Genomic DNA, 25,934 nt, shown 5'->3' with positions numbered 1-25,934 from the left:
AGGAATTTCCATCGGCTCCTTCCCAAACCTGATGGCCAAGAGGAGCCTGGTGGAAAATTCTCTCCCCCAGCCCAATTCCAGCAGCAGGATGGGGTTCTCAGGGTCTGTGCCTTTGTTCCCAAACCTCAGAGCTCTCCAGGATGATGGGATTCACAGAATGGATGCAACCAGCATTGCTTTTTCCTGTGCTGCCCACTGGAACAGGAGCAAAGGATTTTCAGAGGTGGAGGAGTGGAAATGTCCCCGTTCTCATGGGGTGGCAGTGTGGGATCACCCCTCAGGGAAGAGGGCTGTATCCCAATCCAAGGCACCTGGAGTAGGTGGGATGCTCTCAGGTGGGATAACCTTTGGGATCCATGAGCCCTGCCAGTCCAGGACACAACGCTGCTGTCCCAGACTGTAAGTTTTTCTTTGTGGAGGCTGTGAACTTCCTCCTTTCCCAGCCCTAGATGAGAATTCCCTGGGAGGCAGGGGGAGGCTCTGCACCCCTTCAGGGGGACAGCGGCTCACGTCTCCTCAGGAGATCCCGTCAGGGCCGCAAATTCCCCCTCCCCATCCTCAGGCCCATCCTCCGGGGATACCGGGGCCGCCTCGGTGCCCTCCTCCTCCTCCTCCTCCTGTTGCTGCAGGCTCTGAAGCCGCTCCTGCCGCTCTTCCATGTACTCCTGCGCCCCGTCCCCCACCAGCTGCACTTCATCCCCGACGCAGGGCGGCTGCCGGACGGGATTGTGGTCGTAGGACAGGAGGCGCAGGGAGGCGAGGCTGCTGAGGTCCGGGAAGCTGGCGATGCGGTTGCGATCCAGGTCGAGGACGCGGATGTGATCCATGCGCAGCAGCACGGGCGGGAACTCCTGGAAGCGGTTCCCGTAGAGCCAGAGCCCCCGCAGGCCGGCCATGCGGGGCAGCGCCGCGGGCAGCCGGCACAGCCGGTTGTCCCCCAGCTGGAGGCTGCGCAGCTCCGGCAGCTGCAGGAGGGCGCGGGGGAAGTGCGCCAAGAAGTTCCCCTCGATCCAGAGGCAGCGCAGGCTCTGGAGCTGGGCGAAGGCGGGCGGCAGCCCCTGCAGCCCGTTGCGGCCCAGGTACAGGTGCGCCAGGTGGGGCAGGTCGCACACGGCCTCGGGCACCTCCATCAGCTCGTTGCCGTCCAGGGCGAGGGTCCGTAGGTGCTGCAGCTCCGCCAGCTCGTCCGGGACCTCCCGCAGCCCCGCGTCGCTCAGGTAGAGCTTCCGCAGCCCCTGCTGAGCCCACAACTCGGCCGGGACCTGCCGGCCCCGCACCTCCAGCCGCTGCTCGACGCCGTCGGGGCCCTCGGCGGCCGCCAGCCGAGCCCCGCGCCCCGAGGAGCCGCCGCTGCCCATCGCTCACCGGGACCGGCACCGGGACCTGCACCGGACCCGGCGGGGCGGCGGAGTGGGGGGGGGAGGGCGACGCCGTGGCCATGGCAACGCGCCGCGGCCAATGGGAGCCCGCGCCACCGGGAAGAGGCCCCGCCCCGCCGTTCGCGCCCATTTAGGCCACGCCTACAAATTTCATTCACGCCCCGCCCCACCGTTCCCACGCCCACCGAGCCCCATTCATGCCCCGCCCCGCCATTCCCACGGCCCCATTCCCGTCCTACTTGTCCCGGCTCTGTCCCCAAACCAGGCAGGAGCACCCCAGCAGTCCCAGCCCCTTTTCCAGCAGCCTGGCATCAGCGTCCACAGCCTGAATTCGGCGTGAGGCCCTAAACTGAGTGTGGGGTCCCTGGGCCGGGTGGGAATTCCTAAACTGGCAGGAGGGGCTCCCTGAGTTGTGTGTGGATGCCTTGACGGGGTAGGGGTCCTTAAACTGGTGGGGAGTCCCTTTGTGATTCCTCACATCCCCTGGGACCCTGCCGGGACCCACTCCCTGGGGCACAGATCTTGTTCCCCATGGCCAGGGAAGATACGGATGAAGCCTCTCCTGTGCTCCCCGCCCTGCCATGGCTGCCCACCCTGCGGAGTCCTTCCTCCTCCTCATCCTCCTGGTTCCCACCACAGCCCTGCCCGCATTTTCCTGCCGCAAATCAGCTGTGTCATCCCAAAGGCGGCTCAGAAAGCTGGAAAGCAGGGCTTGTACAGCCCTCCAGCGGCAGCTGGCCAGGTGACACCGCCCGACCACCCAAACCCCTCCTGCCAGCTTTTTGGGATGCAGGAAACCCCCAAAATGAGGGAGCAATCCAATGGCATTGCGCAGGGTCTTTATTCCTCCTAGGGGGATTTGGGAAAAGCCGAGGGTGGGATTCCCAGGATGCAGCAGCACTTTTTGGGGGGGAGTCACGTCAGGGGGTCATCAATGCGCCACAGGTTGGTGGGGCGGTTGTTGGTGCTGAAGCCACTGGGACTTGGGATCTGGATGCCCTCCACAGATCTCGGGGCCCAGGTGATTGGAGTCTCTGCCCACCAGCCTGGAAAATCCAGGAGGGATTAGTGAGGGGGGTGTCCACTCCTCCTGGGGGCTGCGATCCCCCCCCGCAAACTCACCTGGTGCTATGGGGGCCATCTGTGAATGCTTGATCAGGTACTGGTTCTGGATAGTGCCATACCCCAGCGGCTTCTGAGGGATGCAGTGAGTTGGGAGTGTGGTTCCTTGGGAAAAGGGATGGGACAAGGGACATGGTTGCACCCACCTTCATGGCTGTGACTCCCTTGGGTCCCACCTGGATCTCTGGGGGGGCGAAGGGGGCTGGGTAGCCCATGGCAGGCTGGTACTGTGTGGGGACACAGGGATGAGATCCTGCCCATTCCCATGCTCAGAGCCCACTGGGAGCACTGGGACAGGATGTCCCCTCCCCTTGCCACCCCGTCCCTTTGCTTACAGTGCTGCACGTGGCAGAAAAGGAATCCGCCCGACCATCACCGACATCAAGCTGTGGGATAGGAAAAGTGTCCCCTGGGGTGCTGAGGGGTGGGGGGGACAAGGGACACAGTGGGGACAGGGCTCACAGGCTGCTCTGGCACGGTGAGGTCACTCCTCGGGGCGGTCCCGGTGCAGCCCGACAGCTCCGTCGCCCTTGGTGGGACATCTGTGGGAAGGAGATGGAGCAGGAATGTCCCCTGTGTCCCCAGGCCTGGCATTACCTGGATACACCTGTCCCACTGTGTCTGAGAGGGACAGGGGGTCTCCAACGCTCCCAAAACCTCCTGAGGTCTGACCTGGCTCCAGGAACACTGACATCCCAAAATCCCTAGAGTTGGATGTGGCTCTGGGACCATCAATAATCCCAAAACCTTCCTGATGTTGGAGCTGGACCTGGAACCCCCAGGGCCTCAAACCCTCCTGCGGTTGGAGGTTTCCTAGGAATCCTACCACCCTAAAATTCTCCTAAGGACAGAGCTTTCCCTGGGATCACCAAGACCCCAGAATCTCCTAGGAACAGAGCTTTCCCTGGGATCTCAACACCCCAAAACCCTCCCACTAAGGCTGGAGCTCTCCCTGGGATTCCCAAGACCCCAAAATCATACCTGGCTTGGCAGGAGTGGCGCAGTACCTCTGGATGCCATATTCCCCAGATGCATTTGGGGCTCTCACCTCCCCGAAACGGAGGTTGGAAAAGGAGAAGCCAGTGGGATACTGACACTGTGGATCATCCACATGCTTGGGCAAGATCCTGCGGTACTCCGGGCGCCCGAAGACCTTGAAGTCCTCGGCGGTGGTGGAAATGTCGGTGTCCTGGCTGTGGTGGGAATGGCTGTGATGGAGTGATCCCAAAAGGTGCCCCCCAAACTCCTGGAGCAGGGACCTACCGCTCCACATGAGGGCAGATCAGGGATCTGAGCTCTGAGTAGTTGTTGACGACGTATCCCGAGCCGGTGTGGACGCCGAGGAGGGGGTGGATGCTCCTGTCACTGGGGGGCTCAATCCCCAAAATGCGCCCCTCCTTCACCTTTGGGGGCGACCCCCTGGGCCTCTTCCCAAAGGCTGCCTCGTAGGTGGTGATGTAGAAGCCCATGAGCTCGGAGGGGGGGCCCCTCACCATGGGGAAGCCCGTCCCCAATCCCGCGGCGGGTGAGTCCTGCGGCTGGGACGGCATCCTGGCTCTGTGAATGGGCCCCTGGCGCCGGGAATGGCCCGAGGCACGGCCCTACGCCATGGCTGGAGCTGCACTGGAGGTGCGGGGCCTTCCGGCAGGCCCGGAAGCTGTGGAATGTGCCCGTGGAACGCGACTCTATCTCCTGGTAACCGCGACAACGGGGACCTCCCGGGAGGCTGTCACCGGAGGGCAGGAGGTCGGACAACCTCCCTGGTTGTCGCTGGAGGGCACCACGGGGAATGTTCGGCTCCAGCTCCACGAAAGCCCCCGCCCCGGGGTGGGGTCACCTCCTGGGGGTCCTGGGAAAAGGGGCAGGTGGGAATTGGGAATATCAGTGAGGTGGCATGTGCCAGATCGAGTGGGAATGTCACCGAGGGCACGACCCCGATGTCACAAAGCAGGAGAGGGGCAGGGCGAGCATCCAGGCAAGGCCAGTAGTCAGGGCTTTATTCAGCATTCCATGAATGTCCAAAGGCTGCTGGGAGAGGAGGAAAACCATAGGGAAGGTGGAAATGCCAGTCCAGAGCCCCACATCCCTGCGCTAGTCCAGGGAATGGGGACAGAGGCGTCCCCTACCTCAGCGTGGTGGCTCAAACAGATATTCCAGGTCCGGCTGCCGAAGCCTCTGCTCCCTGTTCCTGTTTTTGGCAAATTCCCTCAGCATGGCCATCACATCAGTGTCGAATTCCGCCGGCGTGGGCTTCGCTTCTGAGGGGAAAACAGGGAAAAGTCAGCTCTGTGCTGTGCCCAGGTGCCACCCCAGTGTCCCAGGGCATGGCCGCACGTACCAGTGGCCCAGTAATAAATGTCCCAGTCGTTGCTGGGCTCGTTGATGAGGCGGTCGTAGCGGTTCAGCTGCTCCTCGCTCATGCGCGCCAGGTTCTCCTTGGCAAAGAGGCTGGAGAGGGATGGATCGGGATGAGCGGGAGATGAAGGAAGAGCTGGGATATAGGGACCAGCTCAGTGTGATCCTGGAAAACACCGACCCCCAGCCTGCCCTCCCTCACCTCAGTGGGTGGGAAAACACCTGCACAGCATTCCCAGAGAAGCTGTGGTATCTCCATCCCTGGAATGCCCTTACCCAGCCTGGTCTGGTGGAAGGCGTCCCCACCCATGGCAGGGGGTGAAACTGGATGACCCTTTAGTCCCTTCCATCCCAAACCATTCCAGGATTCCATGTGCTCATTCACATGAGATACTGGAAAGGGATTCTTTCCTGAGAGGGTGGTGAGGCCCTGGTATGGACTTCCCAGAAAGCTGTGGCTGCCCCATCCCTGAAAGTGTCCAAGCCAGGCTGGATAGGGCTTGGAGCAACCTGGGATAGTGAAAGGTCTCCCTAAGGTCCTTTCCCAACCAAACCATTCCAGAATTCCACAATTCTATGTCTCTAATCTCTCCTTCAATCCCAAAACCCAACTGGCCTTGCATTTACATGTCACAGGATTTACATACATCCTTCCCAAAGGATTTTGGCTCACTGAGCTCTCCCAGCTCTACTCCATCATTGGATCCTGGACCAGCAAGATCTTGGAGCAACTTATCCCAAGGATTTTTCCACTACCTCATTGAACTCTTCCCTGTTAATGACCTGGAATGCTCAGAGGCAAGCCTACCTGAGCAGGATGCAGTTTTCCAGCATCCCCCTTTTCCTGCTCTCGTACAGCAGCCGGGCTCTCTTGGTGTCCAGGGGCTCATCCGGACGCTCCTGCCAGGGGGGCAGCGGGATCTCCAGCACGTCCTTCCCGGAATCCGTGGGGGAATCCCCCCGGTAGCCGCGCTGTGGGATGAGCGGCCACAGGAGCTGCCGGCGCAGGGAGCAGAGCTGGAGGGAACAGGGAAAGCACAGGGATATCAGGCCTGGGAGTGCGTGCACACAGGAGCCTCTCCAAATCCTACTGGACATGATTCCCAATCCCACCCTCCCTCAAACCCCGCTACCCAGACCCCATCAATCCACCAGACCTCCCTGTTACCCCAAAAATCCCCTTTTCCCTGCTTAGACTCTCCTTTTTTTCTCCTCTTTTCCCCTCAATATGCTAATTTTCCTCCCATCCTGCTTCTCCCCCAAACTCACCCCTTTCCCTTCCTTTTCCTTCCCCCTCTCTCCCCGTTTTTCCCTCTTTCCCTCCCTTTTCCCCCGTTTTTCCCCTTTCCCTCCCTTTTCCCCCGTTTTTTCCCCACTTTCCCCAATGTTTTTCCCCCTCCTTCCCCTTTTATCCCCTTTTAACCCTTTTCCTCCCATTTTACCCTGTTTTTCCCGCTCTCCCGCCTTTCTCTCCCCTTTTCCCCCTTTTCCTTCCCTTTGCCCTCCCAGTTTTCCCCCCTTCCCCCCCCACCCTGGCCGCCGCCATCTTGCCGGGCGCCGCTCTGGCCACGCCCCCTCCCGGCTCGATGGGGCGGGGCGTGCCGGAAGTGGGCGTGGCCACGCCCGGAAGTGGGCGCGGCGGCGCTGGCGGTGAGCGCGGGCGGCGCGCGCGGGGCTGGGATCGGGGGAGGGGGGCCCCGGGGTGGGGGGCGCGACCTATCGCGACATATCGGGACCCGCCGCCCCCTCCCCTCACATTCCCCCTGCCCACAAACCCCCCAGCCCGGGCCCCGCCGCTCCGCAGGGCCGCATATGGCGGGGACGGGGCGGCGCGGAAAAGGGGGGGGCAGTGGGGGATCGTAGGGGGCACAGGGAATTTGGGGGGGAACAGGGATTTGGGGGGGAGACAGGATATGGAGGGAGAGAAGGATCTGGGGGGACACGGGATTTGGAGGGAAATGGGATTTGGGGGGGCACAGGGATTTGGGGAGCAGAGGGTATTCAGGGGGACACAGGGATTTAGGGGGAACATGGGATTTGGGGGGACACGGGGATTTAGGGGGACGAGGGGGTTTGAGAGGCAGTGGGAATTTAGGGGGGGGCACAGGTATTTGGAGGGAAGAGGGGATTTAGGGGCGCACAGTGCCTGGGGTGAGGAAATGGGATTTGGGGCACACAGGGATTTGGGGAGACGCCCTCAGCGGGTCCCCAGGGCCTCAGTGACCCCCTGCCCCCATTCCCAGAGCACCTTCCGTGTCCTGGCTCCGCCCGGTCCCAGCCCGGGCTCCCGCTCTTCCCGCCTCTGGAAATATGTCCGAGGGAGTGGATCTGATTGACATCTACGCCGACGAGGAGTTCACCCAGGTGAGGGCTGGGATGGGGGTGCAGATCCCCCCCTTTCTTTTGGGAAGAGATCCCAGTGTCCTGCAGCTCATCCCGGTGGAAGATGCAACTGGTGTGGCTGGGAAAAGGGAAGGATCATTCCCAATCGTTCCCAAATCTCGGTGGCTGCCACCTCCAGCTGTGATTAAAGGGTTTCCCTGTGGGTTGTGACACGTGGCTGGTCACAGAATGTTTGGGATTTAGGAGCTTAGCTGTGTCCTGGTTGGAAGAATGAGAAATCCCAACTGGAAGAGGCATTTCCAGGGAATTACACAGTGAGGGGATACTCGGAGCCAAATCCATGGGATCACCCAGGCTGGGAATCTGTGCAGGAGCTTGCTGTTCCTATCCTGCTTGTCCCATCCCAGGAATATCTGGGATTCACAGGAGGAAATGATGAAGGAAGGGGGTGTTGGAGAAGCAGATTTTAGGGAGTTCATGGATATGGGAAAGCAAGTGCGAAGGCAGATGTTGGAAAATTTGAAACTGCCATAGAAAGCTTGTGGAGAGAAGTTGGCAAGAGGAAAAGTCATGGAAACTGGAAGCAAAGCACCCGGAGGAAGGAATCACCATGGAGAAAGGAATTCCTGTGAACTCCTGGAGTGATCAAGAGAAGCTTATTCTGGTTACTGGGTGAGAATATCCCATGGAATCTCCTGGGAGGACCAAGTGGATGGAGGATTCTCAAAGCTGGAATGATGATCCAGGCCAATGACTCTGGCATGTTCCTCCTTTTGGGATGTGTGGCAGGAGAGCACCTTGAATTAATCCATGCCAGGATCAAAGCAGTGGGGAGGTGCTGTGGTGTCCCTGTGGCACTCCAGAGATGCCAGTGTAATTCCAAATCCCACACTCCCACGTGGTGATTCCCTCTAACAGTGCCCAGCTTCATCCCTGTGCACCTCAACTCATTGTGCATGGATGGGGAATAGGAGAATCCCTAAAACCTCCCAAGCTGAATCCCCTAAGTAGCAGAACTCAGGGATTCCAAGGGATTCCTCCTCTAGCCCCTCCTTCCTATTTTTGGTCTTGACTTTCTGAAACTTCCAGGCGGGAATCTTCCAGCCTTGGGCTGTGTCCAAAGGCTCCTGGTGGAGGTGGGAGCGTGGGAGTTGGATTAACCAAACACTTGAGCTTTTTTGGGAAATGAACACAAAACTACAGCTCCCTTTTCAAATCATTCTTTTATCAGCTCCAGGGAAAGAGCTGGATGCAAAAGTTCAGGGAGAGGGAAAATGGTTGGATTTTTGGATTCCTGGGTTTCCACAATCCTTGGAAAGCAGTGTGTGAGTGTCCTTCTCTGTACAGCTCCCAAGAGGATGTTTGCAATGCCCTGACCCTCAGACTGTCTGCAGCAGAAAACATTGTCCAAACTGCCTGGAATTGAAAATTTGGGAGCAGAACCTCTGTTTTTTGTGGCATACCAGCTCCTGTGGGATGGATCCTCATAGAGTGATTTTGTGGGATGAAACACTTGGCACAATCTGAATGAGGAACTGGTATCCATAGTTAACACAGCACTTGCTGGACATTCCAAATTAAATATAGCCTGGGACAGAGTGGGAATTGGGAGGCAGATCTAGGACACGCTGGAATTCCCAGCTCTGGAGCTTCCTGAGCTTCCTCTGCCAAAGGGACAGATCCAATGTGTGGGAACTCATACCCTAAAAAGGGCTTTTTTCCCAAAAATGAGCAAGTTTGGGGTGCTTGGCATGGTTTGAGGGCAGTGTGGAATTCCCAGGTTGGATTTTTGGGATGCATGTGTTGCCAAGGAGTGACAGGCTCATCCCTGTTTGGGATTTGGTTTTGCCTACCATATGGTTTCCACCACTGAATTCTTGCCCTCCAAATTGGGAATTTCTTCCTGGTGGTAGCAACAGGGTCTTGTCCTGTTGTGTGGGATCCAAGTAGGCTGGTCCTTGGAATGTGCTGGAGCTCAGTGGGGGTTTAGATGAGATATTGGGAAGAATTTCTTCCCTGTGAGGATGGTGAGGCCCTGGAATGGATTTCCAGGGAAACTGTGGCTGCTTCATCCCTGGAAGTGTTCCAGGCCAGGCTGGACAGGGCTTGGAGCAACCTGGGATAGTGGAAGGTGTCCCATGGCAGAGGGTGGGATGGGATGATCCTTAAGGTCCTTATTCCAACCCCAACCATTTCATTACTCCATGAAATCAGAGACCATCATCCTGTTTTTTGGGATTGCCCAGGCAAGGGGTGGCTGTAATTCCCAACTGTGCATAGACCCAAACCAAGTGATTTGGGCCTTAAACCTTTGAACTCGGCTTGGAAATTCTGCTTGGGAATCGGGACAGCAGGTTTGGAAAGAGCAAAGAAGGCTTCCCAAGCCCTTCCCAAGGCAGGATCTCATGACGTTTTCCCAGCAGGACCCGGAGTTCAGTAATGCTGACCAGATGGATCTCTACGACGACGTGTTAGCAGCCAGCTCCCAGCCCCAGGAAAAGCGTTCCAGCAGCTCGGAAGCGCCTCCGGAGATCCGTCAGGAGCCATCTCCCAAGCCCAACAGCAAACCCCCGGCCATCCTGTACACCTACAGCGGCCTCCGGAACAAGAGGGCCGCCGTCTACGTCGGGAGCTTCTCCTGGGTGAGCTCATCTTCCTGGGAAATTCAGGATTCCTGGGGAACCTCTGAGGGGCTGCTGGGCTCTCTAGGGGAGTGGCAGGGATTTTGAAGGGCCTGCTCCCCCTCAGTCCTGAGCTGGACTGTGAGTTGGGCTTGGCTTTGTGATCCTCAGGGAAAAGGGATTTGTATCCCTGAGGAGCTGCTGGGCTGGGTATCTGCTGATGTCCCTTTGAAGCTGTGACTTTGGGATGCTGCTCCTGAGTTGCCTTATCCTGCTCAGGGATGCAGGAACAGTTTTGGGAAGCTCTGTCTTGTCAGGAGAACTTGTTGCTGTTATCCATTCCCAAGGCTTGTTCTGGATGGTTTTAAGTTCGCTAAGGAAGTCTGGGGGTGACATTCCTCAGGTGGGTGGGGGGACACTGGGGACAGACATGGATACCATAGCCTGTTCCCTATGCCCTCAGTGGACGACTGACCAGCAGCTGATCCAGACCATCCGCTCCATTGGAGTCTACGACGTGGTGGAGCTGAAATTCGCGGAGAACCGAGCCAATGGCCAATCCAAGGGGTGAGAGCCAATGGAATTTTGGGTGGGAATGATGGGAGCCAGGCCCTCATGGCCACATCCATTGTTTGGTGGAGGGTGAGGGAGAAGCCAGCGCTTTTCCTGCCTGGGATAGGGAATCCATGGAGCATCCCAAAGAGCATGGAAAAGTGAGGAGGGGGCGTGGAACAGTGGGATGGGATCAGGAGGAGGATCTGGGGGAGGTCTCTGCCGTGGGTTCAGGGCTCAACCTCCCTCTCTCCCGCGCAGGTACGCGGAGGTGGTGGTGGCCTCCGAGAACTCAGTCCATAAACTCCTGGAGCTGCTTCCTGGAAAGATCCTGAATGGAGACAAGGTGGAGGTGAGGCTGGCGACCCGGCAGAACCTGTCGCAGTTCGAGGCTCAGGCTCGCAAACGTGAGTGCGGCGCCGGTGTGAGGCGGGCGGGGGGTTCCATCTCACACACATCCCAAATCCCCCCAGATCAGCTGCCAGGTCCAGCCCAGCAAGCCCTCGGGATGGGGGGAAACCTTGCCAGGAGCGTCTGGGGGTTGTTTTTCCCATTCCTGAGCCGGATTAGCTCCTGACCCGAGTCTTTATGATCCCCTTTTAGGTGCTCCCACACTGCGAAGATCCCTCGTAGCCTCCTCCTCCTCCTCTCCAAACTGAATGGGCTTAAGCTCTTCAGGCTCTCAGCATAGCTAAGACCCTCCATATCTATTAGTAGCTCCTCTCTGGATCTGCTCCAGAATTTTTCCATCCCTGCGGAGGTAAGGTGCCCAACACTGGAGGAATATTCCAGCTGGGGCCTGGCCGTGGGCGTCCCTCAATGGCGATAGGTGGTCCTGGCCTCACTCCGCAGCGATGCGATGGGATCCGCAGGGATTGTCCTGGCAGGAGCATGTTCGAGGAGGTCTTGGCCAGCTCTGGTCGTTGTAGATCCCTTGGCATGTTTTGTGCAAGGAAAACTCCCCCTTCCCAGCAGAGTTGCTTCGCTCCCTTCCTTTGGCTCAGGCGCCCGAGGGGATCAGCTGCTTGGTGCTTAGGCTGTGTCCCAACTTGCCCTGCAGTTTTGGTGGAGCAGGGAGTGTTCCCTGGGCCGAGTTCCGGCTGCCCCCAGGGCACAGTGGAGCTCCCATGCAGCCTTTTGGCACAGCTGGGAGCCGTGGCTCTTGTCACACCCCTTCTGTCTCATCCTCAGTGCCTCTTTGGATAGAGCAAGGCTCCTTGACCCTCTCGGAATGCTGAGTTTTCCTTCCTCTAGCAGCAGCGCAGCAGCTCCGTTGCTGTCAGCACTTGAGTTCTCTCCCCTCATGTTCTTCCACTCTTGGGTCTCTCCAAATCCATGTGTGGATCTCAGGCTCTCCGGGTCTTTGGATGTCTTTGGGGATCTCTCACCATTCCTTGTGGCTTTTGGCTCCTGTCCCTATGACCTGCCTGTCCCCAGGGCACTGTGCGGGGTCTTGCTGGAAAGCTGGGCCCATCTTGGAAAAACACATGGAAGTGGAGGCTATGTGTGGCCGGCTGGATCTCTCTCTGGGCACCTCCAGCCCTCCAGGGGTGGGAGGAAGAGGAGGAGCAGGAGATCTCGGAGACCCGGACGCCCTCCAGCTGCACCTCACAGCTCTTCCCCCGTGCCACTTCCAGGTGTGCCGCCGCGGGCCCACTCCCGGGATTCCGTGGATGCGGTGGACGGCCGGGCGACGCCGACGGAGAACGCGCTGCCCCCCGCCCGCATGGAGAAGCCCCCCTCAGTCCTGCCCTTCTTCAGCCGCCCCCCCGCGCTGCCTCTCATGGGGCTACCCCCCCCTCCCATGCCCCCCCCGCCTCCCCTCTCCTCCGCTTTCGGAGTCCCTCCGCCTCCTCCTGGAATTCCCTACCAGCACCTGCTGCCGCCGCCGCCCCGGCTGCCCCCGCCCCTGGCCGTGCCCCCGCCGGGGGCCGTGCCCCCTGCCCTGCACCTCAATCCCGCCTTCTTCCCGCCGCCCACCGCTGCCCTGGGACCCCCTCCGGATACCTACAGCAAGGCCATGGCTCCCTACAACCACAGCAGGTGAGCTGGGCAGGAGTGGGGTTGGGATGCTCGGGGAGGATCCCGCTGAACCCGCATTCCCGCTTTGCCGACAGCCGGGAGCTGGGCCCGCCGATCCCGGCCTTGAGCGAAGGCGAGTTTGAGGAGATCATGAACCGCAACCGCGCCATCTCCAGCAGCGCCATTTCCAAGGCGGTGTCCGGCGCCAGCGCAGGTACTTCCCGTGTCCCTCATGTCCCCTTTCCCTGGGATGGATTCCTGCTCCTGACCCCCTGCTCCGCTCCTCAGGGGATTACAGCAACGCCATCGAGACGCTGCTCACAGCCATCGCTGTCATCAAGCAGTCGCGCGTGGCCAGCGACGAGCGGTGCCGCGTCCTCCTCTCTTCCCTCAAGGATTGCCTGCATGGAATTGAGGCCAAATCCTACAGCAGCAGCTCCAGCAGCAGCTCCAGGTATTCCCCTGGATCCAGAGAAGGGGATCCTCCCTGCAGGTGAGCGACTAAAAAATCACTCTTTGGGTTTTGTCTCCTCCCAAAGGAAAAGGCACCGATCCCGGGAGCGCTCTCCCAGCCGGTCCCGCGAGAGCAGCCGGCGGCACCGGGATCTGCTCCACAGCGACGATCGGCACGAGGATTATTTCCCGGAGCGGAGCCGGGAGCACGAGCGGCATCGGGACAGGGACAGAGACAGGGACCGGCACCACTGAGAAAGGTGGGAGGCTGGGGAATCCCCTGGAAGCGTGAGGGATGAGGGAAGAGCGCTCCCACCATTCCTCTCCTCTCTCCCGACAGGAATTTGGCAGGAAGTGGTTTTTAATGGACTCTATCTCCTCACCTCGACCAGGATGCCGTGCCCGAGGCTGCTCCGCCCCATCCCGGTCCCTTCCTCGCCACCGCAGCCCCCTCCGGGCGGGACCCCCGCCCGCACCTCGTGGCCTTGGGAATCCCCCCCACCACTGCTGCTGCTTCCTGGGGCCATCCCGCTCTGCTCCGTGGATACTCGGACCCAAAGAGAAATGGTGCTTTTATTCCATGGAGGGAGGTTTGTGAGCCCTTCCCAGTCCGGGGGGGAACGGAGGAGACAGAGCCCTCCCTGTGCAGCTTGGGGGCTTGGAGATGCACAGCTCCCGATCCTAGGATCAGGAGCCACGTGCCATCCTCTGGATTGCCTGGGGATACTCGCATCCCCATCACCCTGGTGGGACACTGTGCCACGCTCCTCCTTTGCCCCTTCACCCTCCAGGAGCTGGGAAAAAGGGGCTGGAGCTGGGTTGGGGGTCATCCTCTCTATCCCAACATTCCCCACAGCAGCATTCCCACCCTAACGGCAGCTCCGGCCTCTCCCGCAGAGCCTTCCTTGTTTTAGAGGAAGCGGAAGAGGCAGGGCAGGCTGTGACCCCCTTGTGTCCCCTCAGAATCCCAAGAAGGAGAGGGAGGGAGAGCCCAGGAGGGTCAGGATGAGCCGGGACACACTGGGTGACTTCCAGGGCTGGAATCACACTCAGGTGGGAAAACCCAGGCCCTGGAAGTCTTTTTAAGTTGAAATAACCCAAATTCAGGAAAAACCACCCTGATTTTCCCAAGCCCCACGAGGTGGGAGCACTCAGCAGGAGAGCTCCGGGTTTTTTTTTACTTACCGCCACAGATTTTTAGTTTCTTTCCAAATAGTGGAAGGGGGAAAAGATTCCCCTCAAATTGCAGAGCAAATCCCTGGAAGCCCCGGCGAGGCACCGCCCCTCCTGCTCGCAGTGATTAGATTTGTCTTTGGATAGGTTGGAATTGTGTAATAAACTCAGATGACGTTGTCAGTCTTTTACACAGCGCTCCTGTTGCCTTCCTACGGCGGGATTTGGGATAATGAGGGAATGGGAGGGATTTGGAGAGGTCTGTGCACCCATTGTCCCTCACCCTCTTCCTCCTCCAATGGGTTCCTGTGCTTCCCAAACTGGCTCTGAGGTGCTGGAAGCACCTCAGCATTCCCAGGGGGACCCACATTCCTGGGCACCAAGTAAAAATAAATATTTATTGGAAAATAGTGAATTATTGTGGAAGGTTGTAGAAAAAAAAAAGGATTCTTCATACCTTGAGCTGGCTCAAGCTCTGAGGAGTCCAAGAGGATTGGAGAATGGGAAAGGTGGGAGGGATATGTCCAGGGGGCAGTGAGTGAAGTGGGAAAAGGGAGGGATGAATATGTGGCAGCAGGTCCCTGGTGAAGTGGGAAGAAGGAAAAATGGGAGGGATGTGTCCACGTAGAAGTGACAAATGTGGGAGGGATATGTCCAGGTGGCACCAGGTGAAATGGGCAGTGGGAAAGGAGGGATCCTCCCCCTTCCCGGGACTGGGAAGTGGAGCTGGCACGGGTGATGCTCCCCTGTGTCCCTGGGCCGTGTCCTCAGTAGGGATCCGTGCTGTGGAAAAGGACAGAGACAGAGATGTGTGGGTGCCAAACCAACCTGGCAGCTCCCGCGCCGGCTCCCCCAGTTCCTGGGATGCAGCACCTGGAGAAGGAGAGGAGCGCCAGGACGCCCAGGAGCAGCTCCAGGCCGTAGAAGAGGAGCAGGATGGCGCTCAGGAACGCTTCCAGGCGCAGGGAATATGTCTGGAGCAGCAGGTAGTACACAGCCAGCACAGCTGCCGGCACTGTAAGTGCCAGGCTGAGGGACAGCGGCACCTTCCGCTGGCACAGGTTCCCCTTGGAGCCTGTGGAACACAGAGTTGGGATCAGACCATGGAAATCATGGGAGGGTTTCGGATGGGGAATTAAATGTCCCTTCCCGTGGGCAGGGACACCCTCCTCTAGCCCAGGTTGCTGCCTGCCCTGTCCAACCTGAACATCCAGGGATGTTCTTCGGGGGTGTCCCAGGACTGCGCTCTCTGTGGAGCCTCTGGCATTCAGGGGCACTCACCGAAGAAGATGCGTGTGGCCTCAATGCCGAGGTAGAGGAGGAGCAGCACCACGTCCAACACCAAGTTGGAGACGGGATAGGGCAGGAGCAGCACTGCAGGAAAAGCACCGCCCTCAGCACCACATTCCCGCCCGTCCCGGTGGGATCGAGAGGAGTTCTGGAGCGAAGGACTCACCTTTGTACACGAACACGAACGCTTCCAGGAGAAAATAAGTAGCGCAGTACCAGCCGTTGAGGAAGAGCAGGACCTGCAGCGGAGCCGAGGAGCGATGGCGGTCTGAGGGGACACGGGGCGGCCATGAGGGGGGGCACGGGGCCGGCATGGCAGCGCGGCCCCGGAGCCCTGCAGCGCCTCGGCCGCCCCCCTGCCTCGTTCCCAGCGCCGCTCCCAACTCGGGTTCCTCCCGGTACCCCCCGTAACCCTCCGGGATCCCCCGCTTCCCCCCCCGGTCCTGCTCCTACCCCTGGGCGCCATCTTCCATCTCCATGGGAACCGCCGCCGCCGCGCTCGCCCGCACGGGGGCGCCGAGGGCGAGGGCGCAAGGCGTGAGGGCGGAGCCGCTCTATGGCCCGCCCCTCTCGGTGATTGGCGGCGCGCGCCCTGCCGCTCTACCCGCACCTCTCTATGGTTGGAGGACCGAGCGCTGCCGCGCAGGTTCGAGTCCCCCTCCCTCCTAACCCCGCCCCCTGTATCCATCGGGACAGGAATCCCACATCGGAGCACGGGAATGTCCCCGTTTGGCGGCTGCACGCGCAGCGCCGAGCTGGGGTACAATGTAAGGAGTGCAGCAGTCACACCGGGTGGGCACAAACACCCAGCAGCCTCTGGAAAATACATCCAATTTATTCCTTCAGAGTTTCCAAAAATATTCCAGTCCCAAACAAGGCTGTGGCCCTGAAACGCAGGGATGCCCCACAAGCCTCCCGCTGACTCCCAAAATCCCAAGGGCTGGACCCCAGAGAAAGGATGAGCCAGAACCGACCCCGACAGAGCCGATGGAGTGCAAGGAGACTCCAGGGGATCCATCAGCCACGGAAGTGGGCAAATTCCTTGCGGAGCCAGAGTGAATCCTGGTAGAAGAGGGGGTCTCCCAGGTGCACAGCTGTCCTCTTGTAGAAGTAGCAGTAAAGCACAGCCGCTGCAGGGAATTTCGGGATGAGAGAGGGCCCCCAGCACCCCCAAAGGATGTGGGATCCCACCCTGATCCTTGGAGTCCTTACCCAGCCTCTGGAAAACGAACAGGGTCTGAAGGCCTTCAGTCCAGATGAAGCGGCTGGAGTCACGCCAGCGCAGGTTCTGAGGGGGTTGGAAAACTGGGAGTAACCCCCGGAGCAGTTTTGTTGAGCCCTCCCAGAACTCTCACCCCATTCCAAAGGTTCTGAGCAGGATTGAGGGACATCAAGGCAGGAGTTACACCTGGAGAAATTTGGGAAGCTCCCTACCCCAAAGGTTAAGCAGCTCAGGGGATTTAGGCATTGAGCCCAGACCTATTCCGGCTTCAGACTGCAGATCCCTGCAAATCCCTGCAAATCCCCTTCCTGGACGGCGTGGGCAGCATCAGAGCAGCTGCTGTGGCTCCTGACCCCCCAAACTTTCCCTGTGCTCCAGGGCAGCAGGATGGAGGGAACTCCAGGAGGTGTCCAGGGGATGGGAACTGCTCCATTGGGAAGGAGCTAGGAAGGAGTTTATTCAGGAAAGAAAAGGCGAAGGTGCTGCCAGGAAAGATCCAGGAGCCTGCACAGCCCTTGGAGCTGTGGGAAGGGAGGGGGCTGCCCCCAGATTAATCCCAGAAAAACCAGGAGCTGCTAGCACAGGCTTTCCCTGGGGAAAGAGGATTTTCTGATGGGTCACAGCCCTTAGGGAATGAGCTGGGATGGGGCTGGCATTGGGCAGGACACTTCCAGGCTGATGCCAACCACAGGGTCATGGAATGGGACATCTTCCATGGGACACCTTCCAGGGGAAGACCATGAGAAAGGACTGTGGGAAGCTGGGGGTCATGGAAAAACCCTTTGGGAGAATCCAGCAGCTGTGCCCATGCCATCCTACCATAATCCAGACGTGGAAGGAGATGCTGAGTGCCAGGTAGGCTGCGGAGAGCAGGATGGTTCCCTTGAATTTATGGAACAGGAGGTTGACCAATCCCGCCTGGAACACATAGGTGTTGAAGAACATGAGGAAGACGATGATGACGTTGAAGACAATGGCGATGTCCTGGATGCTGCCGGGAGAACAGAGGGATTGTGGGGTCCTGGGTCTCCTGGATCTGCTTCCAGGACTTTCCCCACATTCCCTGTACTTACATGAAGAGGACGAGCTGCACGGCCGGAGCTGTGCGCAGCAGCTCCGAGAAAGAATTCACAAAGAGGTCGTAGGAAAGCAGCAGGAACTGCAGGAACAGCACCAGGCTGTAGTTGCTGGGCTGGAGCATCCTCCTTCCGGGGGCTTGGAGCCCTCAGCCCCAGCATTCCCAACGGATCATGGCGCTGGGGGGGCTCAGCAGGGCCTCTCCCGACATCCCAAACCTGGAGGGGGAACACAGGAATTGGGATGGATCCCAGAAACCAGGAAAACCCAATGAGCTGTGTCCTCTCTCTCCTCCAGTGTCCTCCTTGCCCCTGAAATGCACCCCAATCCCCATGTGAGGAAATCCAGGGATGAGTGAGACGTGCAGTCCCAAGAAGCAGTGTCCAAGCAGGTTATTCCTGGCTGTTCCCAGCTCCATGGGCAGTTCTGAGCAGGTTTAGGCATGTCCCACTCTGGGCACAGGGAGAGAGGAGTCAGGAGAGACAGACGGGACACCGGAGCAGGTACAGCCCTCGTGGGATACATATCCCACGGGAATAGCCCCCTCAGGGATCATCCTGGCTGGAGAGGGCCGGAGGGTACAGGGATTCCCCGTGTCCCGGCAGGAAAAGGGCTGTGCTTGGGGCTGAATTCCCTGAGGGGCAGACATGGTGACAGACAGGGGTAAAGGGGCCGGACAAGGACGAAAGGTGGCTGGAAATGCGGGGGAAGAAAGGCTGGTCATGGGAGAGAGAAACTGATGGGCATGAGGGGGTAAAGAGCTGGATATGGGGATGAAGAGATCACTCTCTGCCCCTCCAGATCCCGCGTCACTCCGCCCCTTCCCACAGCCACCACTGCGGAGACTCCGGGCCCCCTCTCGCCCGCCTCTCCTTCCGTCCCTGCCCCCCTTCCCGCTCCCGGGCCGCCTCCCCAGATACGCCCAAACCCCGCTGGGTGCCGGAGGTCCCGGTCCCGGGGGTGCCGCTGGGTCCCCGCCGTACCCCCGCCCCGGGCGCTCACCCGCCGCCGCCATCTTGGTCCCCATGGAAACGGCCGCCAGAGCCGGAAGTGAAGGCGGAAGTGGAGGCTGGAGGACCCGCGGGGCCGCTCTGGCCACTGCTCCCCTCTGTGGCAGCACATTGGGGTGCGCGGGAAAACCATAGAGATGAGCAGGCAGAGCGGCGCTCGCCAAGATGGCGGCGCCCAGTGACGAGGAGGGGGCGGTGGGGCCCAGGTACAGCCCCGGGGTTGGGAGAGCCGGTGGGCGGCTCCGGGGTTGGGAGGGGCCGAGGGAGCCCGTGCTCTGGGGTTTGCGTGGTGTCAGGGCCGGGCGTTTTGTTCCAGGTCCAGGGGAGCCTCAGGTTTGGGTGGGGGGGGGCTGTGGAGCCACGTGTTCTCAGATTTCGGGGAGCCATGGCACCGAGTACCCCAGACTTGGGAGATCCGTGAGTCTCTGTGTCCCACATTTTGGGGAACCATAGGGCCGCGTGTCTCCACCCCTTTCCTGTTGCTATGTCCCGTGAGGCAGCTGATTTGAGGGTGTCGGGACATTCCCCGTCCCCAGAGGGGACAGAAATACCCATTTCTGGGCGCACATGCAAATCACATGCAAATGAGAGCGGTCGCGTTCCTGCCAGGGGGACCATGACAGCTGACACCGAGAGCCCCTCGCTGCCATTCCCTGGGGTGCTGTTCCCAGGAATTCTGCTCTGCACATCCTTTTCCATCGCTGGCCTCCTTCCCAGTCCAGGGCACAGCTGGACTCTGGTCACCCCCTCAGCGTTCCCAGTTCCCCTTTCTGTGTTTCCTCCTGGCAATGTCAGAAAGCCCCAAAAGGCACCCTGATCATCCCCAGGTGCCATCATCCTGGATCCATCCCTGCCACCATTCCCAGACTGGGAAGCAGCTGGGCCACCATCCGTGGCTGGGAAGCAGCTCCATCCCTGTCACCTTTCCCAGGCTGGGAAACAGCTGGCCCCCCCACACCCTTTTGGGGTTCCCAGTTCCCCTTTCCGTGGCTCCTCCCTGGGACCGCATCCGGAGACTGAGCCGGCTCCTTGCTCACCCACAGGTGCCACCACCGCTCCCCGGCCATGCTGGACGTGCCCTTCCTGCCCTTCTGTGCCTTCCTGGGAGCGCTGGGATTGCTCTGCGTGGCCATGGTGGGCACCTGGTGCCAGCACTGGCGCGGGGGCTTTTCCCTGGACGGCAGCTCCCGGACGTTCAACTGGCACCCGGTGCTGATGGTGACGGGCTTGGTGGTGCTCTACGGCGCAGGTGAGCAGAGGGAGCGCAGGGATCCCGCCATGGCTCCTTCCTGACATTTTTTCCTTCTCACAGCCGCCCTGGTTTACCGCATTCCCCACACGTGGAGCGGCCCCAAGCTTCCCTGGAAGGTGCTGCACGGCAGCTTGGCTTTGGGAGCATTCGTCCTGACCGTGCTGGGGCTGGCGGCTGTGTTCTGCTTCCATAATTCCCAAGGGACGCCCAACATGTACTCAGTGCACAGCTGGATGGGGCTGGGAACTGTCCTGCTCTTCTCCTGCCAGGTGGGAATCCCTCCTGCATCCCCTAAACCCTCTGACATCCCAAGTTTTCCACCCTCACGTTCTCTTCCCACAGTGGGCAGCGGGTTTTGGAGCGTTCCTGCTTCCCTGGGCTCCCACCTGGCTCCGGGCACTCTACAAGCCCATCCATGTTTTCTTTGGCTCCACCATCCTCATGTTGTCCGTGGCTTCCTGCCTGTCAGGAATCAACGAGAAGCTTTTCTTCAGCCTGTGAGTCAGGGGCAGGGGTGGGGTGGGCTTGGGAAGATCCCTCACAGAGATAATGGGAGGGGGCTCAGGATGTGGATTTGGGCTGGCTCTGGGAGGGATCAGCGCAGAGCAAAGGGAACTGAGCACTTCCTCAGGTGTGTGGCTCTCTGCACACTTCCCTGCAAGGTCTGGGGAGAGGAATTTGGGAATATCCAGAACATTCCCAGCCTCTCTTCCCCACTCCAGGAAGAACGGGACCATGGCGTACAAGCTCCTGCCGGCTGAGGCCGTGTTTGCCAACACCCTGGGGCTCCTCATCCTCATTTTTGGAGTGCTGGTGGTGGCTGCCCTGGCCAGGCCCAGCTGGAAGCGTCCGGATTCCGACTCCCCGGACTCCCGCCAGGTACAGGACGCGCTGGGTGGATCTGGGAAGCTGAACTGGGAAGCTGCCCCCCAGCACAGTCCTGAGGGTGGGGAAGGATTGAGGGATCCTGGCTCATCCCTGTCTCCCACAGCCCCTGCTCTCTGCTGAGCGCTGATCCTGGGGATCTCCCAGCACTGCCAAGCTGCATCCTTGTGCCTCCACGTGGCAGCTCCTGCCTGGATCCCGGGCCATGCCCAACCCCAGCACTTGCCGGTGCCATCCCTCAATGCTGCAGCTGGAGCTGCCAGAGCCTCGCTGGGACAAGGAGGAGCATCCTTATCACTGCCACTCCAGAGGATCCGGCTCAGGGTGGAGCCACTCAGGGACCTCATGGACGTGGAATAAAACATTGGCTTCTGCAGGGCTCTGGCACTCAAATCCCTGGGGACAAGGGAGGGCCTGGGAGCTGGGGTCGGAGAGGTGGGAGCTTGGGAGTAGGTTTTGGCCAAGCCAAGCTGTCCCTTCCAAGGGCTTGTCCTCCCTGCCTCCCTGGAGACATGGGACATCTCCCCGTGGTCACCCCACAGGATTTAGGATCATGCTCTGCCCTGTCCCTGCTTCTCCTCTGCCTCTTTCTCAGACTCGCCCCCAGACCCCGTGCCCAGAACCATGTGAGCTCTGTGGCTTCCCCTCCACACCCTGGGTTTCCTTCCTCCCCCAGTCACAGGATCCCTGTTCCCATCTCCCTTCTGAGCCTGGAGCAACGGGGGGCACCCCCACACCCCCAAATTCCACCATCCCACCCCTCCAGGCTAGCATGGGGGACACAGAGGGTTACTGGGGGCCATGTCCTTAGGTTTATTGAGAAACATCCTTGAAGGAACACAGGGGGTTGTTGGGATACACCTCCCTGTCACATGGCAGGGGACAAGGGTTTATTGGGATAACCGTTTTGATCACCACAAGGGGACACAGATTTTTAGGGATACACATCCCTGTAATTACTGAGTGCCCAGGGGGTCCCGCATCCCCTCCAGCACCGCTCCCAGCACTGCTGCCACAGCCACAGCCCCAGCATCGGGCTGCTCCAGCCGAGATGAGTGCACGTAGCTGGCTCTGCCCGCCCCAGCCTCCATGTGCCTGGTGGCCTCCGCCGCCGCCTCCGCGCTCTGCCGGGGAAAACAGGGTGTTCTCCAGGACAATGGCAGGGATCCCCATCCAATTGTCCCACTATCCCAGCTCTTCATACCTGGACAGCTGCCGCCAGCACTTGGAGCGGGTCAGCACCGGGACTGCGCAGGGAATGCAGAGTCTGTCCAGCTGCAAACAGTGAATCCAGCTGAAAAGAGTGGGAATTAGTCTGGAAGCCAGGGCTGAGGCCAGGTGGGAACTCCCTGGCATCTTCCTGGAAGCCTTCCCGGCTCCTGGGCTCTCCCAGCACTCACCATTGTCCGGTCTCCTGGTGCAGCTCCTCCGTACCTGTGTGGGATGCAGGGAAATTCAGGGGGGATTGGGAATTCCCAGGGGGCACTGGGGTTCCACAGCTCCTGGCACTGACCTCTGCATGGCCTCAATCCCGGCGTCCATGGCATCAGCCCACGCTGCGGAATCGCTGCGGCCACGCAGGCTCTGGCCAGCCGCCGTCAGGAAGAGCCCGTAGAGCTTTGGGAATACCATCAATCTCAGCCTGGAAACACGGCCCCATTCCCAGGTGTGTTCTCCCATTCCCATTTCCATTCCCATTCCCACTCACCACTCCGGAGGAGCCTCCCATCTGCGCCAGCACCACATCAGCCAGGGCGGAGAACAGCTGGGCTGGGGCAGCCGGAGGCGGCCGGGACCGCATCCAGTCCTGGATGGCTGTGGGAATAGAAGGGATAACAGGATGGGAGGTGGCCCTGCAGTCCCCTGTGCCTTGTGGGGACAAGCAGGGACAGCCCTCAGTTCCATAGGGAAGCTGCCCGGATGCAGAGACATTCCAGGATACAATTACAGGAAGGGACACCCAGGTTTCCTCAGTCCCAAGAAGGGATGTCCCGGGGAACTCCCCACTCCTGGGAGGTGCCATTGGGGCAGCACTCCCCACAGTTCCCTGGATAATGTTCCCCACACCCACCTTGGGCCGCCTGGGCGTGGGTGTGGCCACAGTCCCCGTCACCTGCTCCCCGATCCAACTCATTGAGCTTCTCCTTCATATCCAGCAAGGTGCTGCACACCCGCTGCAGGACACGCTGCACCCGCGCCGTGCTGAGCCCTGCGGAGAGGAGATGCATCCTGCACATTCCCGAGGGAAACTGAGGCATGTGACAAGGGATGGGAGCCTTGTACCAGTTCCAGTCTCATCCTCTGGCTTCCTTGGTGGCTCAGTCGGTGCTGGCACCTCCTCCCTCCGGGTGGTCGCCGGTCCCGCGAGAATGTTGGGCCACGCCATGGCCGTGGTCTTGGCATCTGGAAAAGCCAGAGGCATGTGGTGGCTCAGGATCCCATTGGATCCTCACTGGCATATCCAGCAGCCAGGAATTCCACCCCCAGACATCCCACCGACCTTGTGTCCCATCACCCAGCATGTGGAAACCCCCGTGCCCCAATCCCAGGCCACATTCCCACTGGGAACTCACCGATCAACCTGAGCAGCTCCTCATCCACCAGCATGAGGGTGAGGGAGACTCCAGCCATTTCCATCGCCGTCATGAAGGATCCCACCAAGGCCCGGGCGATGCGGATCCCTTGGTTCTCTGCGGGATCCAGGATCGAGACAGGGTCATTCCAGAGCAGCCAGAGCCAGGGAATGGGATCCCAAGCTCCCTTCTGCACTCACCCAGGCAGCGCACAGCAGCTCCGGCCACAATTCCCAGCTCCAGGCAGGACAATCCACCCAGGTTGTTCACCACGAGCACCACAGAGGATCCTGCAGGATGGGGGGCAGGGTGAGACTGGGATCCAGGGGATTTGGAGGAGCACAGAGGGTCCTGGGGAGCTACCTACCAGGGGTCAGGGACAGGTGGGAAGCACTGGATGGATCTGTCATGTGCTTCAGCATCGTCTCCACAGCCTTATCTGCCGGCAGCATCTGGAGGGGGCACAAAGGAGGGGAAGAGCAGAGTGGCAAGGTCTGGGAATAGGAGGATCTGGGAATGGGGAGGAAGCAGCAGGATTTCCTCCTCACCTTCATCCTGCGCACTCCAGCCTCGCCGTGGATCCCTGCGGAGATGGGGCCGTGTCACATCCCAGCCCTGGTGACGCCTCCCCGGAGGGGCAGGGACACTCGGACCCTCCAGGGACCCAAGAGGGACACCAAGGGGCCCCTCCTCACCCAGCCCCAGCTCCATCTCATCCTCAGCCAGCTGGAAGGAGGGCTTGGATCCTGGGATGCTGCAGGGAGACAGGCTGAGCCCCAGGGTACCTGTGCAGGTGGGAATGCTCTGTTAAAACTCGGGGGATTATTGGGGTTCAGGGGCTGGGGGACACAGGACAGCATTCCCATGGGATAACACAACGCACCCATGACTTTGGCAGCCGCCATCGCCTTCTTCTCGATCTCATCCAAGCTCGCTCCCGCCTCGGCCAGAGCTCCCGCCACCTGTCCCGGGCAGAGCGAGTGAGTGACGCCCCAGAATTCCCCAAATCCCCACGAAGGGTCCCAGCAGAACCTTGTGGATGAGGATGGTGCCACAGATCCCGCGGCGCCCGGCTTTCCCTGGCTTGGTGAAGGCGCAGTCGTCGCCCACCACCACCATCCGCACGTCGGTCCCCTCGGCCCGCGCCCGCTCCAGGGCCATCCCGAAATTCAGCCGGTCCCCGGTGTAGTTCTTCACAATCAGAGGATCCCGGCTGCAGGATGGATGTGGAGACAACGGGAATGATGCAGCACCCAGGGAAGGAACCCCACAATTCCACCCCGGTGTGTTCCCAACCTGCTCCGGCCTGTGCCACGGCCCGGATGGCCGCCAGGACACTGCCCACGGACGGGGATGCGAACATGGTTCCGGCCACCACTCCGGTCAGCATTCCCTTCCCCACGTAGCCTGTGGAGAGGGAAGAGGGCTCGGCACTGTGTCTGTGGGTGGCGGGTACGGGTGGGACAGGGGGGGGCTCTCACCTGCATGGGCGGGCTCGTGGCCGGAGCCCCCCCCGGACAGCAGGGCCACACGGCCACGGATGGCCTGCAGGTCATCCCGAAGGACCACCCGGTGTCCCTGGAGCAGCCGGAGCCTGGGATTGCAGGCCACCACTCCGGCCAGTGCGTCATCGGCACAGCCGGACACCGTTGTCACCAGTTTTTTGGGGATCTGTGGGGAAAATGGGGAGCGGTGGGATGGGAAAAGGAGGAATGCCGACCCCACAGGAATGCCAACACCCCTGCTCTAGGCTCACCTCCATGGAAGCTGAGTGCAGCACTCGGAGCCAAAGATGGAATCTGTCTGCAAAGAGGGCAAGGTCCAGTCTGAAATGGACAGCGGTCCGGAGGGGGGGGCTGGGAAGGGGGCGGGATGGGATGGTGTCTGGGGTGATGAGATGGTGATACTATGGGGAGTGGCTGGTGGGAATGGGGTTGGCGTTGGAGTCTCCAAACAGGGACACCTCCCCAGGCAGGGAGCTCTTTTTGGAATGAGGCGCCAGAACGGGGCCACTCCCCCGGCACCCAGCCAGGCCGCCCTTTTGGAATGTGGCGCCAGGACGGGATAACCTCTAAACAGGCCGCCTTTTTGGGGTGAGAGAGGACAGTGACGGCTCCCCCCTCAATGAGGGAAGCCCTTTTGAGGCGGGAAATCAGGATGGGACCTTCCCCCCCCCCCACCCAGCGACCCCTTTTTTTTGTGATGAGGGACTCCCACCTTCAGGGATCTCCTCTCAGTGTAGGCCCTTAACGGATCCACGCTCCCCCCTCACAGCGGGGACCCCTACCCCAGGTTTCGGGGGCACAGAGCTACAGGGAGAGGGCTGCACCCTCCCATGCGGGCCCCTCCCTTCGGGATACGGCGTGGGATCAGGGTGGGATCAGCGCGGGTCCAGTGGGTTTAGGAGGAGACCCCCCGCGCATCCCCCTCCACACCTGCGCTCTGCGGGGCCCTTCAACCGCCCTTATCGGCTTCTCCTCGTGGTCCTCCCAGCGGGCTAGAGCGGCTCCTCTCGGCTGCTCCTCGCGGTCCTCCTAGCGGGCTAGAGCGGCTCTTCTCGTCTGCTCCTCCCAAGTCCTCCCAGCGGGCTAGAGCGGCCCAGTGC

At 60.4% G+C, this 25,934-nt stretch overlaps 8 protein-coding genes across 15 annotated transcripts; 2 read left to right on the top strand and 6 right to left on the bottom strand.

Annotated features, from left to right (window-relative positions):
* Positions 1–506: 506 nt before the first annotated feature.
* LRRC10B (leucine rich repeat containing 10B) lies at positions 507–1,358 on the bottom strand. Its single transcript, XM_036383669.1, has one exon. The coding sequence runs from the start codon at positions 1,356–1,358 to the stop codon at positions 507–509; it is 852 nt and encodes a 283-aa protein (XP_036239562.1).
* An 843-nt stretch (positions 1,359–2,201) lies between these two features.
* Positions 2,202–4,357, bottom strand: LOC118686925 (uncharacterized). 4 transcript variants are annotated; one of them, XM_036383475.2, is made up of 7 exons: positions 3,765–4,357; positions 3,483–3,694; positions 2,964–3,043; positions 2,837–2,887; positions 2,648–2,728; positions 2,502–2,574; positions 2,202–2,425 (listed from the first exon to the last, which is right to left on the bottom strand). In XM_036383475.2, exons 1-7 carry the CDS (start codon positions 4,049–4,051, stop codon positions 2,295–2,297), a joined length of 915 nt encoding a protein of 304 aa, XP_036239368.1. In that variant the 5' UTR covers positions 4,052–4,357; the 3' UTR covers positions 2,202–2,294. The 4 variants fall into 4 exon arrangements, with proteins under 4 accessions (XP_036239368.1, XP_036239366.1, XP_036239365.1 ...); XM_036383473.2 differs by having other exon boundaries at positions 2,502–2,728; XM_036383472.2 differs by having other exon boundaries at positions 2,202–2,574.
* Positions 4,358–4,471: 114 nt separating this feature from the next.
* Positions 4,472–6,488, bottom strand: SDHAF2 (succinate dehydrogenase complex assembly factor 2). The gene is made up of 4 exons (XM_036383479.2): positions 6,388–6,488; positions 5,665–5,873; positions 4,840–4,949; positions 4,472–4,759 (listed from the first exon to the last, which is right to left on the bottom strand). Exons 1-4 carry the CDS (start codon positions 6,400–6,402, stop codon positions 4,629–4,631), a joined length of 465 nt encoding a protein of 154 aa, XP_036239372.1. The 5' UTR covers positions 6,403–6,488; the 3' UTR covers positions 4,472–4,628.
* A 622-nt stretch (positions 6,489–7,110) lies between these two features.
* Positions 7,111–14,211, top strand: CPSF7 (cleavage and polyadenylation specific factor 7). 2 transcript variants are annotated; one of them, XM_054515256.1, is made up of 9 exons: positions 7,111–7,220; positions 9,623–9,841; positions 10,284–10,387; positions 10,634–10,779; positions 12,010–12,415; positions 12,490–12,608; positions 12,683–12,848; positions 12,934–13,107; positions 13,240–14,211. In XM_054515256.1, exons 1-8 carry the CDS (start codon positions 7,167–7,169, stop codon positions 13,100–13,102), a joined length of 1,383 nt encoding a protein of 460 aa, XP_054371231.1. In that variant the 5' UTR covers positions 7,111–7,166; the 3' UTR covers positions 13,103–13,107; positions 13,240–14,211. The 2 variants fall into 2 exon arrangements, with proteins under 2 accessions (XP_054371231.1, XP_036239363.1); XM_036383470.2 differs by having other exon boundaries at positions 13,188–14,211.
* TMEM216 (transmembrane protein 216) lies at positions 14,147–15,822 on the bottom strand. Of its 2 annotated transcripts, XR_004980275.2 has the most exons (6): positions 15,764–15,822; positions 15,477–15,578; positions 15,302–15,394; positions 14,894–15,095; positions 14,478–14,803; positions 14,147–14,232 (listed from the first exon to the last, which is right to left on the bottom strand). XR_004980275.2 is itself a non-coding variant. In XM_036383480.1 (5 exons), exons 1-5 carry the CDS (start codon positions 15,774–15,776, stop codon positions 14,788–14,790), a joined length of 426 nt encoding a protein of 141 aa, XP_036239373.1. In that variant the 5' UTR covers positions 15,777–15,822; the 3' UTR covers positions 14,405–14,787. The 2 variants fall into 2 exon arrangements, 1 of the variants encoding a protein (XP_036239373.1); XM_036383480.1 differs by lacking the exon at positions 14,147–14,232 and having other exon boundaries at positions 14,405–14,803.
* On the bottom strand, positions 15,498–18,657 carry TMEM138 (transmembrane protein 138). Of its 2 annotated transcripts, XM_036383478.1 has the most exons (6): positions 18,612–18,657; positions 17,606–17,827; positions 17,352–17,523; positions 16,523–16,598; positions 16,285–16,440; positions 15,498–15,578 (listed from the first exon to the last, which is right to left on the bottom strand). In XM_036383478.1, exons 2-5 carry the CDS (start codon positions 17,731–17,733, stop codon positions 16,328–16,330), a joined length of 489 nt encoding a protein of 162 aa, XP_036239371.1. In that variant the 5' UTR covers positions 17,734–17,827; positions 18,612–18,657; the 3' UTR covers positions 15,498–15,578; positions 16,285–16,327. The 2 variants fall into 2 exon arrangements, with proteins under 2 accessions (XP_036239371.1, XP_036239370.1); XM_036383477.1 differs by lacking the exon at positions 15,498–15,578 and having other exon boundaries at positions 16,125–16,440.
* An 85-nt stretch (positions 18,658–18,742) lies between these two features.
* LOC118687241 (lysosomal membrane ascorbate-dependent ferrireductase CYB561A3) lies at positions 18,743–21,132 on the top strand. 2 transcript variants are annotated; one of them, XM_036384107.2, is made up of 6 exons: positions 18,743–18,825; positions 19,663–19,868; positions 19,932–20,140; positions 20,214–20,368; positions 20,594–20,750; positions 20,863–21,132. In XM_036384107.2, the coding sequence occupies exons 1-6, from the start codon at positions 18,785–18,787 to the stop codon at positions 20,884–20,886; spliced, it is 792 nt and encodes a 263-aa protein (XP_036240000.1). In that variant the 5' UTR covers positions 18,743–18,784; the 3' UTR covers positions 20,887–21,132. The 2 variants fall into 2 exon arrangements, with proteins under 2 accessions (XP_036240000.1, XP_036240001.1); XM_036384108.2 differs by lacking the exon at positions 18,743–18,825 and adding an exon at positions 18,985–19,036.
* A 413-nt stretch (positions 21,133–21,545) lies between these two features.
* Positions 21,546–25,893, bottom strand: TKFC (triokinase and FMN cyclase). Its single transcript, XM_036384106.2, is given in 19 exon segments — positions 21,546–21,880; positions 21,961–22,050; positions 22,157–22,190; positions 22,270–22,373; positions 22,465–22,571; positions 22,828–22,965; positions 23,040–23,159; positions 23,330–23,446; positions 23,530–23,619; positions 23,697–23,781; positions 23,878–23,912; positions 24,025–24,114; positions 24,213–24,291; positions 24,362–24,534; positions 24,537–24,542; positions 24,626–24,736; positions 24,811–25,000; positions 25,086–25,128; positions 25,765–25,893. Coding segments are annotated over 18 exon segments (1,743 nt in total). The 5' UTR covers positions 25,092–25,128; positions 25,765–25,893; the 3' UTR covers positions 21,546–21,712.
* Between the last annotated feature and the right edge of the window lie 41 nt (positions 25,894–25,934).

This window comes from Molothrus ater, chromosome 6, assembly GCF_012460135.2.
Source record: "Molothrus ater isolate BHLD 08-10-18 breed brown headed cowbird chromosome 6, BPBGC_Mater_1.1, whole genome shotgun sequence".
Classification (NCBI taxonomy): Eukaryota; Metazoa; Chordata; class Aves; order Passeriformes; family Icteridae; genus Molothrus; species Molothrus ater.
Note: the sequence above shows the minus strand (reverse complement) of the source record. Positions and strands in the feature narration are given on the sequence as shown.